The sequence below is a fragment of the Podarcis melisellensis genome, assembly GCF_964234715.1.
Source record: "Podarcis melisellensis genome assembly, chromosome: 17".
NCBI classification, from domain to species: domain Eukaryota; kingdom Metazoa; phylum Chordata; class Lepidosauria; order Squamata; family Lacertidae; genus Podarcis; species Podarcis melisellensis.
This window is the reverse complement of record NC_138534.1, coordinates 15295891-15311813: the sequence shown is the minus strand read 5'-3', so window position 1 is coordinate 15311813 and position 15923 is coordinate 15295891. Positions and strand designations below refer to the sequence as shown.

Below are 15923 nucleotides of genomic sequence, written 5' to 3'. Positions count from 1 at the left end.
TATTTACGATGTAAGTGGGTGCGGGAGACGTGAGGGAGTCCAAATAAGTGATGAAAGTATGTTATGTAAATGAAGTTGGTTGTTATTTATGCATTTGTATTTTAAAAAACCTTAATAAATTTTCTTTAAAAAAAAAAGAGAGAGAACAGAAATCGCATGGCGGCTGCGTGGCGGCAGCAGGAGGCCCCATTTACTAAAGTGGTACCTCAGGTTAAGAACAGTTTCAGGTTAAGAATGGACCTTCAGAACGAATTAAGTTCTTAACCCAAGGTACCACTCTGCCTGTTTTATATCTCTTTGCTTTACATGTGAAACCTTATTAGTATTATTATTTTTAGCATCTTTTGCAGTCCTGAGCTCATCCAGAGCTTTGGCCCACTTGACCATCTCTCTACAAATGTTGACTATTCATGCATGAATTTCCCCTTTCTTTCCTTTCTTATTCACACACCTTCTTTAAATCTCAGTTTATCTGTAACCTCCTTCTGCAGCCACACTGGTTTTTGTCGATCCTACTCTTCTTTCTTGTTGGATTTGTCTGCATTTGTGCCTTCAAATATTTCACCATTAAGAAACTCCTATGCATCTTCAACTCCCTTTTCTTTGAGTATTTCTCACCATGGAATCTCATCCACTAGTTCCTTAAGCTTGAAACCAGCCTTCTTAAAGTCCAGAGGGTATCACCTACACTACCCTCAGCTTTCCCTTGCCTCTGTATCATGAAACCCAAGAGGACATGATCACTTTCTCCCAAAGCTCCCAGTACTTCCTCTTCGTTGATCAGTTCCTTCCTGTTGGTGAGGTCCAGGTCCCAAGAGAGATGATCCCTTTGTTGTTGTTTCTTCCACATTCCTGGAAATGAAATGTCAGTTAATTGTTAATTAACTGAGTTCCGTAGATTACATGAACTCAGTTTAACAGTCCATCCTCCACCCAACTATCTCGGACAAAGAGCCAGGATGTGACTCTTCCATTGGGTTTTAACAACACAGGGTGATAACAGAGTTCTGTACTCTGATGTTCATCCCACCATCTGGCAAATAAGGTATCTGACCTTTTATGGATTCATTTAATCTATTTTTATTTAAATTTGAATCTTTGGTACGCTTCTGGTTCTTGCCATAGTGCACAGTGTATATGCAGAGTTCCCTTTTGCTTTAATCTTGCTGGGTGGTTAATTTTCACGAGATCGCTTTTAGCTCTCGTATTTCGTGAAAGTAAATAGTATTCCCCTCTTTCTCTTTTACGCATGACTTTATAACTTCAATCATATTCTCCTCTTTGAAAGGGACTCCTTCAAAAGCATCTAAACATAGGCTGGATGTGACTGCTTGCAATTTTTGTCTCTTTTCAGCACCCCTTATATTTTTCTCTCCTTCCCCACTCCCTTTTTATATGAAAATAAACCCACCCTTGCTTGAAGCAACACAGCAGTGCTAATCAGCAAGTGTTTTTGGCAGCGAGCAGCAATGCGGACACATCTGGAAGCCCTAACAGGAAGTCATTGCTTGTCCAAGTAACTTTGCAGAGCAAGAGGCCTGGGATCCACTAACAGGGCATTTTTGCGATGGTACAGAAATGTTTGCTCTCTCAGTCAGTCGAGAGAAGTCAGGACCTTATCATAAGCAATTAGCACTCATTAAGTGTCATTTCACACTGAAACATTTTTAATTCCTCTCCTGCTGGGACTGCACCGTATTTTGAGCCAGTTAATCATAAACACAGATTCCTTGTGTTTAATTATAAGCATCGTGACTGCTGCCTATCCCTGGGCTCAATAAATTGAGCTCATGCTAATCTCTGGCTGCTGATAATTGAACCAAAGGAATCAGAAACGGGATATAAAGCAGCCAGAGATTTATGCCTCTTTTGAGGAGCTTCCGTGTTGAGGAGAACAGGAATAAAGACCTTGTGGACCTCCAGATGTTGTTGGACTACAACTCCCATGTGTCCAGCCGGCATATTCAGAGATGATGTGAGTTGTAGTCCAAAAACGTACCAAGTTAGCCACCCTAATTTGCAGCAGCAAAAAAAAGAAAAACGGTTCAGGGCACAGGTAGCATTTTTAAATTGAAAAATAGTCCACTTGACCTGTTCTCAAGAAAATAATTTCTGCCCCTTATTTCTTATTTTAGGGCCCTCGTATTTTCTGGACCACCTCTCCTGGGATGCCCCACAAAGGACCTTAAAGTCCATGAATAATCATAGTTTAGTGGTCCGGGGCCCTAAGGAAGTCAGATTACCACCAGGGCCAGGGTCTTCTCAGTGATGGCTCCGACCTGGTGGAATGCTCTGTTCCAGGAGACTAGGGCCCTTCAGGATTTAACCTCCTTCCGCCAGGCCTGTAAGACAGAGCTATTGCGCCTGGCCTTTAATTTGAAATCAGCCTGATCTTTTATTTCCCTTCTCTCCCCTCCCCTTTTATGAAGATCACCCGCTTTGAGACCCCACAGCCAATTCTCCCCTGGCCTCCTCGCTGGCCCAAGGAGGACTAATTCAGCCAGCTAGTCCTGGTGAATACCTAATGCTTATTAGATGGATTTCCCCTAAATTGATTTCTGAACTTTGAATTTTATTGTTATTCATGTTTATATGCTGTATTTTATGCTGCTTCTATCTTGTATTACAATTAAGTGTTTTAAATTTGTTGTTAGCCACCCTGAGACTGGTTTTCTGAACCGGGAAGGGCAGGGTATAAATAATAATAATAATAATAATAATAATAATAATAATAATAATAATAATAATATAATGCCTCTATCTTGAGTGGTGTACATCTGCATAGAGAGTAGCTTCACAAATAATACACTAAGCTGCAAACAGATTTGCATTTATTAAAAATATGTGAGTAACACTGAGCTTACAAGCATGTTCGCCTCTCATAATGAGTAGGTTTCCCCTTGGGTATGGCTCTTTGCTCTTTAGAACTCTCCACAGCTGCAAGCTTGTTGTGGCACTTTACCATTCCTTTTGAGATATTTTTTCAATTCCCACCTGATTCATGTTGTACTCAGTGTTGCTATGGCACAGTGAGTCTTATGTAATACAGTTGGGTGTGTACCTCACTGTTAACCACATAATGCAAAGTCCATGCACCTGTTTTTTCTAAAAAAAATTCCCCATGCTCATAAAACCATATATGTCTTATACTACAGCAATAATATAATTTTTAACATTTAATTTTACAGCACAAGCGTTCAGTGCACTCAGAAGGGCTGGACACCTCCCTCTCCTTTTCACAGCCATGAACTCAAGGAATTCTCTCCAACATATTACAAAGTATAAAACTAAGGCTATTCTGTGCTGAGAGACCTCAAATTTTCCATCCACCCTTTTCGGTATTATTTATTTTCTCCACCCCTCTCCTTTCCTCCTCAGTTGATTTCTCTCCAGCCATCTCAACGGAAGGCGCAGTAACTATGAAACACATCACTGCTCATTCTTCATGTGAAAAGATTGCATCCTTATACTCTAAAATGCCATATATCTGCCCGTGAGTGGTGGACTGGTCCTGGTTTCCTAGTTAAGACAAAGTCATGTGGTATATAGACAGATGAGTTAAAACCATAGCTTTCCTAATAAAGTGTAAGCTTTCTGAATATTTCCAAGGTAGCTTTGCAGTCTACAAACCAACCAGGGAAGTATAAAAGCAGCAGTAAGAAGTATGAGACAAAAAACTTTCTTGGGCCAATTGCTGTAGCAGGAATATAAGTTGTAAAGCTACAAATTGCTGTTCTTTAAGTTCACCAGATGTGAGGTAACATTACTGTATACTATGTAGGCTGCTAGTAATACATGGTTTTTTCCTCATATATCCATTCAACCCTAGGTGGGCTTATCAGTGGTGAAGGGAAGTAGCGATAATGCCACAAGTTGTGACAGGTGGCTCTCAGCCACTCATTGTTAACTACCCACAGAGCCCCAACCCAGCTGCCATCTAGATGTTGTTTGATTGCAACCCTCATTATCCCTGGCCATTGGCCATGCTGGTTGGGGCTGATGGAAATGTAGTCCAAAGCCCAGGTGAGGCTGATCTGGGACATAGCATTATGATGGCTGGCATTTGCAGAGTTTGTATAAATACTAGCCATGACTATACAGGTTATAGTTTTGCTCAGGCCTTGTTCCCTTGGGGGGTGGGGGTGGGTCACTGAGAGTGGGTCCACAATACCATTCATTTTAACTCTACGTGTAGGCAAGTCATGCAATATCTTAATCCATTTTATGAAATCAAAATTTATTTCAAGCTACTTCTCTATACTGTTTATGAATTGTGTCAAAAGGCTTTTCAGCATCTAATGATAAAATTAGAAATTGGTCTTTATTTTTGCTTAAGTCCACCACTAATCTTCTTCTTCTTCTTCTTCTTCTTCTTCTTCTTCTTCTTCTTCTTCTTCTTCTTCTTCTTGATTTTCCTGGTTTACAAAAGTATGTGCAATCTATCTCTCTCTTTCTCTCTCTTTCTCTCTCTTTCTCTCTCTTTTTTACAGATCAGTTTCATTTGTTGAGACATTAGGAAGAAAAGGGGGAAAGAGGTGGAGGGGGGAAAGGTGGGTGGGGGAGGGGTTGGGTGGCGATGTTTCTATTATACTTAATATATATGGGGTTTTGTGTCAGCATTGCTTGTGCAGGTTCTCTGCTATTCACTTGTGTTCCTTTGGTGGTGAGAGAGGTTGGGGTTGGCCAAGGGTGTGGTTGTTGGTTTGTGATTGGCTGTGGTGATCTTTGTTTTCATGAAATCCACCACTAATCTCATATAAACTGCTGCTTGCCTCGTTTTTATAAAACCAGTCTGGTCATTCTCAATAACGGACATTATCACTTGCTGGATTCTAATTGCTAAAGTCGCTGTTAAATTCTTTGTATCAACATAAATCAGTGATACAGACCAATAATTTGCACACTGAGTGTGATCTTTATCTGGTTTGAGTGCAACTGTAATATAAGCTTGGTTGAATGTCATTCATAAATTACCTTTATCAAGTATCTCTTTGTACAATTGGTGCTGATAAATCCAGTGGGTTTTTTCTGGGGAAAAGCAGGGGTACGCATACCCCTAAACATGTTATGAATCTTTGTACTTTTGTCCATTTATTGTATTTATTTCCCCCGATTTGAACTATAAAATGATGACTTTGAGTCAAAATGAGAGTACCCCTAAACATTTTTTAATATATGCTTTTGTGTGTCACCTAGATATGTTGTTTATTTTGTTCTATATCGTCTTAAACTACATATTTTGGCTTAGCATATAATTCCAAAGAGAACTTGAAAAAATGATCATTTGAGATTTTATAGACTTCATCTTTTCCCACCCTAATAATTGGAATCGTTGCTTTTCCTTTCTTGTTATTTGGGGTTTATTGCTCCTGTTGCACTGTGCAATGTGTCCATGGTTGGCTGTATTAAAAAAAGCTGATCAAATATTTCATTTCCTTATTCATCAGCATATTCCTACACTGTTCTTGTAGACAGTTCAGAAATTGCTATTCCTTTCTATGATGTTGCCAGCAAAGATAAAGCATTATTTTTCTAAACGATAGTATTTTATGTTTCTAGGTTGGTGGCGACCAAAGCCAGGGAGCCATCTTTCTGCGTGAGTTTACCTTGATTCGGAGAGAGAGTCTTAATGAAGATTTCCTTTCAGATTTGCTGAATACGAACCACAGAATTGAAGATACGGTAGGATCGGCCTATCTTTTAAATAATATGCTGCATGTGAAAAATGGCATTATTCTAAATGGCAGGAGAGAGAACTCAGAGATATTAGGAAGAACAGGTATAATACGCACTAGAGCCATGGTTGGAACTGTTGGTGGCAAACTCTCCTCCCGTAGCAGTGCTCTTCTAGCTCCTTCCTATCCCAGAACTCATAAGGCAGCGGTTCTCAACCTGTGGGTCCCCAGATGATGTTGGACTACAACTCCCATCATCCCTGAGCTCTAGCCCTGCTAGCTAGGGGTGATGGGAGTTGTAGTTCAACAACATCTGGGGACCCACAGGTTGAGAAAGGCTGTCATAAGGAAAGAGAAACTTGCACTGTAACAGGTATGAGGGAGAAGAGAGTCAGTTGGTTGAGAAGTGGTCTACAGCGGTCAAGTATGCCAAACTGGAGGGAGATCTACTGCAGCTCTGGCTGCTCTGCCAGGCTGCTCTGAATTCAAGAGAGAAGAGCTGAATGGTGAGCTGGAACCAGTAACTCGGTCAGTATAGGCTGGGAGCAAACCAGAAGGAGTATTTCCCTCCCATAACCCTTCGGAGGTCTGGCTTTAAGTTGTGACTGTAAGACAAAAGAAGTTCCGGAGCATAGCCTAGTGAAGCAACAAGACTGCACAGAAGTTGAAATTTACCTGCAACAATTGCTCTATAACAACCTGTGGGTCCCCATCACCCCTAGCTAGCAAGGCCAGAGCTCAGGAATGATGGGAGTTGTAGTCCAACAACATCTGGGGACCCACAGGTTGAGAACCACTGCTCTATAGCATGGGTAGGCAAACTAAGGTCCAAGTGCCTTCTCAATCCAGCCCGCAGATGGTCCAGGAATCAGCATGTTTTTAAATGAGTAGAATGAGTTCTTTTATTAAAAATGCATCTCTGGGTTATTTGTGGGGCATAGGAATTCGTTCATTCCCCCCCCAAAAAAATAATATTAATAATATAGTCTGGCCTCCCACAAGGTCTGAAGGACAGTGGATCAGCCCCCTGCTGAAAAAGTTTGCTGACCCCTGCTCTATATACAGATAGGTAGCCGTGTTGGTCTGCCATAGTCAAAACAAAAAAAATTCCTTCCAGTAGCACCTTAAAGACCAACTAAGTTAGTTCTTGGTATGAGCTTTCGTGTGCATGCACACTTCTTCAGATACACACTGTGTATCTGAAGAAGTGTGCATGCACACGAAAGCTCATACCAAGAACTAACTTAGTTGGTCTTTAAGGTGCTACTGGAAGGAATTTTTTTTGCCCTGCTCTATAGTGTAGGCCAGATTTCACCAACTTACTGTCCTATGCGTTTTGTTGCACTATAAATCCCAGTATCCCTGAACAATGACTATGCTGGCTGGGTCTGATAGGAGCTGGAGGACAACATCTGTAGGGCATCAGACAAGGCTGGTGAACTCTTTCTGAATAGTCATTATTTCGATGGGACTTGCCTGAGCCTAGTTTTCTCTAGATTTTGCCTGCTTTGTGCTAATACACTGAATTTATTTCAATGTTTCTGGTGTCGAAATCCTATCCCTGAAATTAAACAGAGGCATATATATTTTTAGTGAGCATTTGTTCTTCTTTCCTCCTGTCTTTGTCTAAGTTATGCAAACCAGAACTCCTCCTGCTGATTCAGTCTATCTTTTTATTTGTGGACAACAGTCCAAGCAATGGAAGTTATTGTGTATCATTTTGTGTTTGTTAAGATTGTGGTGCTTTTAGCGTATACACTTTTACAAGGTTCTGTGTTGTATTCGGAGAAGACTCTCTGATTGTATGTAGTTGTTTCATCTTGGTTATATAAATTTATTTTTTAAAAAGCAGATACAAAGATACTGCTTTGTGCTGCAATTCAGCTGCACTTGTGATTGTGGAGTGGATATGACTGGTGAGAACACGGTTGACTGGAACATTAGAGAGAGGAGGATTGCTAAAATAAATCTTGCTTAGGTTAAAGAACATACTTAACAAAGAGGATGGATGCATTAAGAGGATGGATGCAATAAACAATCCCTTGGTAATCCATCTGCTTTTCGGCAAACCATCTCTAGGATTCTCACAACCCCACCCAAAGAGTTCACACATCAGGCAAAATCAACACTTTGTTTTTGCCGTGTATAAATCTGTTGGTGAGACTCATAGTAGAATCAAGCAATGCTTTACTGCCAAGACAAAAAGATTCTTTGTGAAGATGATGCGATTAACCCTCACTGTGATTAATGATGTGTGGCTTGAATCTCTGTGCATCGAATGCCATGCTCCATAGACCAGCAGGCAACCTTTTGTTAGTTTTGTGTCTGTTTTGCTGGCTTGGCCTGTGGTTGTATTGAAATACATTGGTCTTGTGCCGGACTACAAGTATTTGTACACGGTTAACAAGCGATCTGTGTTAATTATACAGGAAGTTCCAACCAGAAACTATTTCTTCTCAGTAAGTTCATTTTATTGCTCAATATAACACAAGCAAAATAAATAAATAAATAAATAATGCTTTTAAAAACAACAACACACACCCTGATAGCTATGCTACAGCTTAAATTTTCATTGAGAAATTATATATATTTTTTGGTTGGCAGATGCCAGAAAATCAAATCAGTTGAATGTGAATGAACAGAATATGAACAGGATATTTTAAAACTCTGTGGTCCAAAGGAAAGCAGAGCAATATGTTTGGCACCAGCTTGGCTGCAGGAGTTGAAGAAAAGAGATGTTCAAGGTGCTATCCACCCATCTTAGGGACCCTGCTCTGCATTTCCTTTTCCTGAGGAAATCCCATAAGGCAGTGGAGGTTTAGGATCAGAGATTTCATTCTCCTATATGGGCTAAATTACCAGGCTGATGAGTTCCATTTGCCCCTCAGTTCCCTTTACAGCACATGAAGAAACTGCCTTCTTGACCATTGGACCCACTATTGATCTCATCCGATCAATCCACTGGAGCCTTTCACAGGGTGTAGCTGCTGTCACATATTGGCAGCTTCTAGGAGCCACAGATGAGTGCTGAGTGCAGGGTCGGGACCAAAGGTGGCCCCTCCAGGTACTACCCCTCCTCTACCACCCAATACACCGCTATAGTGGTGTAGAACTATCGGAATAAATAGAGGTTGCTGATTCTATCACTCAAGGGTATCTCCTGGTTCACACTTCTCCCCTTTGTTATTGAAGACTGACATAAAAATCTCTGGGAACTTTATCAGCTCAGAACACAGAAGGTGGAGAGATCATGTCTGAATGATTCTCACTTTAAGTGGAGGACTAGAATTTCAGGCAGATGCCTGGCCTAGATCCCTCATGGTTTTCATGGTCAGGAGGTTTTTGATGTGGGAAAATATTTCCTCCTAGAATACTCTTCCCTGCATCCTGAATCTGATACTTTATTGGAAGGTTTAGCACTGTGTCTTCAGATTACCTCTTAGATCACAGGTTCCCAGTGTGTGGTCCATGTTTGCCTCTAGACGGTTCCATCCTTATTTTAGACATCATGATATATCGGTAAATCACAGTGTTTAGCTGGTGATATATTGCGATGTTGAAAACCATATCAATGGCCCAGCCCTGTCAATGGGCTATCAGTGGTTTGCGGGCTTTATTCAGATCGCCTGCAGCAGTGACTTTAGCATCTAGCACAGCTCATTAAATTGGTGAACAACAGACAGAAAAATGGTCTGCCTAGATACTCTGCAGTTATCTATTTGTCTGGGGTGGTGGAATTTGGGAACCACGGTCTGAGATTATAGCACAGAAGCATAAGGCTAAAAGGCCAGACTTTATGGCTTCATGACAAGAGTATTGTTACATTGTTATCTGCAGGATAATCAGATAATTCAAACAAACTTTTATTTAAAGTAACAATGCATCAATTAGAAATTAAAGATTTATTCAAAATAATTAAAAAGCTAGCTGTGATTTTCTCCCAGAGAACCAGTTGCAAAAACGTAGTAGTTGTTGCTAGATATCAGTCTAAGGCAGCGGTTCTCAACCTGTGGGTCCCCAGATGTTGTTGGACTACAACTCCCATCATCCCTGAGCTCTGGCCTTGCTAGCTAGGGGTGATGGGAGTTGTAGTTCAACAACATCTGGGGGCCCACAGGTTGAGAAAGGCTGGTCTAATGTGTATTCATCACCATCACTGACAACCCAAGCAGTATTTGGGCGGCCTGGGAATCAAGTCCCCAAATTCTGTTGTTCTGGAGTCTTAAGGATGGATCTGTGAGTTACGATCCTGTAGCCCCATAGGCCCCCATTATGCAAACACTGCACAAACATGATACAAAAATAGCAGTACAGCGCTTCCAGCTTTAACCTCAGAAATGTGATGTTTCTGCCGGCCAGGGGAAGAATTCTGCCCCTGCCCCCAAATCTTTATCATATTCCATCTTTTGCTAAATTCATAACTAAAAATGAACTAAAGAATGCAGTCCAGAAATGTATCCCATGTTTTCTCCAGGGTATCCCTATTTACTGTCACATACCCTCAGTTTTGAACATTCACTAGAAACATAGAATTAAAAAATAAATTTGAAAAAATTTGATATCCCGCCTTTCACTCCCTTTAAGGAGTCTCAAAGCAGCTAACATTCTCCTTTCCCTTCCTCCCCCACAACAAACACTCTGTGAGGTGAGTGGGGCTGAGAGACTTCAAAGAAGTGTGACTAGCCCAAGGTCACCCAGCAGCTGCATGTGGAGGAGCGGAGATGCGAACCCGGTTCCCCAGACTACGCGACTACCGCTCTTAACCATTACACCACACTGGCTCTGGATATGTAAAATAACAATGTATAGACTCTCAAGGATTTAATGTTTCCTTAGTGGTTTTCAAAATGGACTTTTAGGAATATTACATCCTTTTTTAATTGGTTCGTTTACTTCTTAAACTTATGATTGGACATCAGGTGGTTAGATGTTAGCAGAAGCATATTTAACCCTCTGCTGACAGGTTGGGTCAAACACAAGGGTGGTGCAATGGAAAATGAATGTTGCAGTGAAGGCATGATGTTTTCATCTTCTTGCAAGTAGTGTGATGCTTAATGAAATCTGCCAAATATTTTATTTGTATGCCCTTCTTGACCCAAACACTGGATTCGTAAAAGCTGTTTCTCTGTCAGTGTAGGGTTAAAGATCTTGTTTGTACTAACAGAAGAAGTAATCAATGCATTTATTTATTTACAAAATGTTATGTATAATAAACCTATACTGTTCTTGTTTTGATACCATTGATAATGACCGAAACAGCAGTGGTCAGGCACTTGTCCATTTGGTATTTTTGTCTTAGATTTGGAATTCTGTGTGTAATATATGTGTGTCTAATATATAAGAAACTAAGTATTTTGAATAGCGCGTATAAACGAATTGCATTAGTTTTACAAATGTTTAGTATACATTTCCCCCTGCCCTTGTTCCTTTTGGTGTATACTGATGACCACATGCCACTAGTACTGTTTATTAGGATCATTTATTTATAAAATATTTATATACTGACATATCATGAAACATCAGGTGGTCGTAAAACAGCAAAACATAAAACACTATTAAAAACAGTTTGGCTTACCTATCACATCATGGTTATTTTCTCCATGCATGGATAGAATAACCACTGTAATTTGAGCTGGAAATTGCAGGAGTGTGGATGCAACAATGGCTTTCTTCCAGATTTGTTTCCCAATAGGAATCACCCCCTTTATTTGTATCTTTTAAAAAAACAAGCTTAGCTCTTTTTAGCTGCACTGCACTGAAATACAATATTTACATTTCTCTAAGTGGTCCCACAGTTCAAAAAAGAATTCCTGCTGCTGTTGCTGAAGCCTCAAGTGCTCATTATAAACAAAACTCTGAACTGAGGAAAGCAACAGTTCTTTGCAGGTAAAAAGACAAGGTCTGTTACTTGGTCTTGAAGGAGGAAAAGTATATATTTTGCAACAAAAGAAGGGCCAGGGAACCTGGGAAAGAGTTCCAAGGTAAGTGCTACATCAGCAACTACCTGGCTTAGACTGAACCTCCATAGGAGATGGAGACTCCTCTTCCTGGCTCTCAGAAAGACCCTGGTCTGGGCAGGATGTCACATGGATTTCTTCTTCCAAGTATTATTATATAAACAATACCCTTGAGGAGCTAGCTGTCAGCAGCTTGGGTGAATTAGATTGGAATAATCACAGCTTCAGGAGTTTGAAGGGCTTATTCATGCAGGAACTTATTACAGGATTGGTGGAGATAGGAGAGAAATAGCGCACACATTGTTTGGAGAAAACAGCAAACAAAAACATGGCTCAGCTTTTAGGCATGAAGTTAACTTAGAGAATTACGAACAAAAGCAATCTAGATTGCTATACAAACAGTGCCTTCTGTTTAAAGCAGAAGTGGTTTAAAACAGCACATGCATTGACTAGAATATTTAGAGAAGAAAATGTTTTTGCTTTCCTCCAACAGTAGCTAGGTAGTCTATTGGCAACCCTGATGTTCCTGCTTGACTTGCCATAACCTCATTCTCTCTGGTCCGTAAGCCCTTGGGTAATTTCAGTGAATCTGGTATCCATTTTGGAGTTTTCAGTGCTGCAGCTCTAATGGTGGGGAATGGTGCATTTCTGCAAGAATGGTGTGTTTCTTGGGTTTTGTGGCTGTGCTGTTTGTTGGCAGGTTCTGCTTCTCCTGTTTCTTTGAAGAAATCTCACATTCAGGGGTCTGAGCATGGCTGGGCTAAGGGAGCGTTACAGTTTTAGTTTACTATGGATAATGAAAAATGGGGTAGAATTCTAGCACACATATTTGCACAGTATCAAACAGGTTCCCACTCATTGGGTCAATTAAAAGGTACATAGTCAGTAGCAATTAAGACCACATTTATGTTACCATTGTTATTTATCTGTATAAGCATGGACTTGCATATATACAGAGCCAAACTTCTAGGAAAACATCCTAGATTATATATGTGTGTGTGTGTGTGTGTGTGTGTTTGTGTGTGTGTGTGTATGGGGGGGGGGTCTAAAACGAAAATAGTAGGAAGAAGAATGGTATACAGCTAAGTTACTTATCTGTGGGACCTAGGGCAGTATCTGGGCAAAAATGAAGCAGCCCATTATTGTTCTATGATGAGAAAAGCCACCTAAAGTGTATAGGAGAAAGCAAGGAAAGGTGAATGGGAACTGGAGAGGAAGTTCATTATGTGTTCTCCATATTTGTCTAAGTTAGTCCTCTGGCAAAGAGAACCAGGTTGTAGATACATGTCTATAAAGTTGGTAAGGTAAGGAAGCTCATTGAGAAAACAAGATGAAAAGGATTAGGTCCAAGTGCTATTGATAGTACCATTCAGAAAAGGAAGATCCTCTAGCTTTCTTGATTCCTGGAATGGCTTCGGGAAATATGCTTTTGCTTGTGGAACAAAAAAGTAATGTCCTGCCAACGTTACCTCTCTGACTATGCCTGCTCTAACATTTTCTGATATCTTATGTCAGGCATAGGCAAACGTTTTGGGACTACAATTCTCATCATCCCTGACCACTGGTCCTGTTAGCTAGGGATGATGGGAGTTGTAGTCAGAAAACATCTGGAGGGCCAAGTTTGCTTATGCCTGTCTTATATTAACGTATGGTTTCTAGACCCAGAGACAGTGCTCATACCACTGAATGCTCTGAGACTCGGCTTCTTTGTTATTTTCCATGCCAACCCTCTAGCTCACCTTTCTCTCCACCTCAGCATGACATGTGTCTCATTCTCATTTAGAGCTCTTTTGGCCAAAGCAAATGGAAAAGGGTGGACTTCTCCACCAGTAAAGGAAAAGGGTAGGAAATCCATTCATTGTATCCTCTTAGGGCCTGGGAGCACAGCCTCTGGAGAAGATGTTCTGTTGACCTTGCCATCAGATTTAAGTACAGGACTCTGCTTCTTTAAAACTCTCATTCTTTAAAACAGCCCATGAACCAAACATTCAGGAGAAAGAAGGTTCAAAGATGTCCCTGGACCAGAATCCCAACATTTCACAATGGTGTTTAAGCTGCTAGCTTTTAAAACTGGTCATGCTCGATATTTTCACAGAGATTCAGATGTATTGAAAATAATGGCCCATGGAGAGTTTTGGATGGTTTCTTATTAGCAAAGAGCACTCACTACTGGAAGAGATGTGCCATTGCATTTAATTAGATGAGCTTGTACAGATATTCAAAGCATATGCTACTAGAGTCAATGTTATAATGATTTTATGCAACACATCCTTCTCTTCGTTCCATAAAAAAGAAGTCTCTGTGGTGTATGCGACAGAAATGGAAAGATGGCAAAGGACACAATCCCTTTTCTTCCATGCAAATTCATTTGTTGGAATGAATAGAAGCAGTATATTTGTCCTGTCACTATGCAACAGGATGTTCTCCTGTACAGATCCTGCACTCGCTTAAACTTATACATTGGTACCTTGGTTCTCAAATGCCTTGGTACTCAAACAACTTGGAACCCAAACACTACAAACCCAGAAGTAAATGTTCTGGTTTGCAAACTTTTTTCAGAAGCCAAACTTGCTCCGTTTTGAGTGTTACGCTGAGGTCTGTCTGCTTTTGCTATTTATGTTGCGTTTTTGTTTTTGTGACTTTATTGTTTTGTTTTTGTGACTGTGTGGAACCCAGTCCAGCTACTGATTGATTGATTGATTGTGTGACTGCAATACATAGTTTATTGCTTTCATTTTATGCATCAGTGGTCTCATAAGATAGTAAAATTCATGTTAAATTCCTGTTTTAGGGGTTGTTTTTAAAAGTCTGGAACAGATTAATCCATTTTGCATGACTTTCTATGGGAAAGTGCACCTTGGTTTTGGAACGCTTTGGTTTTGGAATGGACTTCCACAACGGATTATGTTTGAGTACCAAGGTGCCACTGTACAGGAAGGAAATATTTTCAATGAGTTTTTGATAATACTTGTCTTGATGAAGTTCAAAAGGGGATTGTAACCTGATATGGTTGTATGTAAACTATGTACATCTCAGCCTGGATAGCTCAGTTGGATAGAGCCTAGTGCTGATACCGCCAAGATTTTAGGTTGGGCTAGACAATCCTATTCTACGATTCTACGATTCTATTTATGGAATGGATTTCACCTCTTTCTGGTCAGTGAATAGTGGGATTATCAAGGATCCTCAGTGCAACAAACTGAGTTACAAAAGAATGCAGTTGGCAATTTTAATTTAAATCAGGATTCCATCAGGTCTGCTTCAAGGCAGGACACTTCTGTGATAAAAATTCCTGGATTAGTTTGTTTTTTTAAAAAGTTTTATTTCTTTTAATGGAGCTCTGATGCTGAGCTGTTTTAAAAGAGTGATCTTAATGAAATCCCATTCTGTTCCTGCTTCAATTTGTTGTTGAAAGTGTACAAGAAATAATGTTCAAGCATAATTGAGAGTGGCAGGAGTGATAGATTTGTGAGCATGTCAATTTGAATTTTATCTGAATACTCATCTTTCACACAGTACATGGGTTGTATTTTTTTAACAGCTCCTTAAAGCAGTCAATTAACAAAAACAAAAAACAAAAAAAAACCCTTGGAGTAAAATAAGTATGGAGGGAGAAGACAGCTATGTGCATTTCAAGTTACTACATGTTAGCCATTTAAATACGTTTGTCTCCAGACTACCCTTTCCCTGAAAAAAATGTACTAATTTGAAAAGCTGAAGTACACCAGTCCTCCTGTTTGATTTCTGTCTTAATTTATTTAATGCAAGGTTTCTGAACATAATGAAACCACTACCATCCCATAATTTCTAGCTCTGAAAGTCAAATTAAACTTCAGTTTCATAGATATCGTCAACATACATGATCATGCAAGTAGAAGCCTGTGGAAAATTTAATAGGGGGAAAAATATTTTAACTATTTTATGCTAATTCAACCTATTTTATCTTAATTCCTTTCCACTAATGTTTTAGGTAGTGATTATCCAGCCAAGGATCATTCTCTTAACCAACGTTAGTGTCAGAATTAAGCAGAATTAAGCTGTATGGAGCTTCCTTCTCCTCCTTGCTGTCCCTGCCTTCTCTGAGCTCTCAAACAGCCACTATGAGCTGCCCAAGGGAAGAGGCCAGCAGTTGCGGCCATGGAGAGGCCAGAGGATGCTCCCTCAATGCTACACCAGCTCATCCTCCTCCCCAAGCTCACTGGCAGGGGGAATAGGGACATTCTGGGATCAAATCAAAAGTTGGGATGGCATTTGTAATTCCAGGACTGTCCCTGGAAAATCTGGACACTTG

The 15923-nt window shown here is 40.3% G+C and overlaps 1 protein-coding gene across 2 annotated transcripts in view; it reads left to right on the top strand.

Moving 5' to 3' along the window:
- ADAMTSL1 (ADAMTS like 1) overlaps nt 1-15923 on the top strand; it is a 465616-nt gene that overhangs the window by 75220 nt on the left and 374473 nt on the right. For both annotated transcript variants that reach the window (XM_081893676.1, XM_081893674.1), the window contains exon 2: nt 5560-5682. In XM_081893676.1, coding sequence (XP_081749802.1) covers nt 5560-5682 — 123 coding nt within the window. The remainder of the gene's footprint in view (nt 1-5559; nt 5683-15923) is intronic.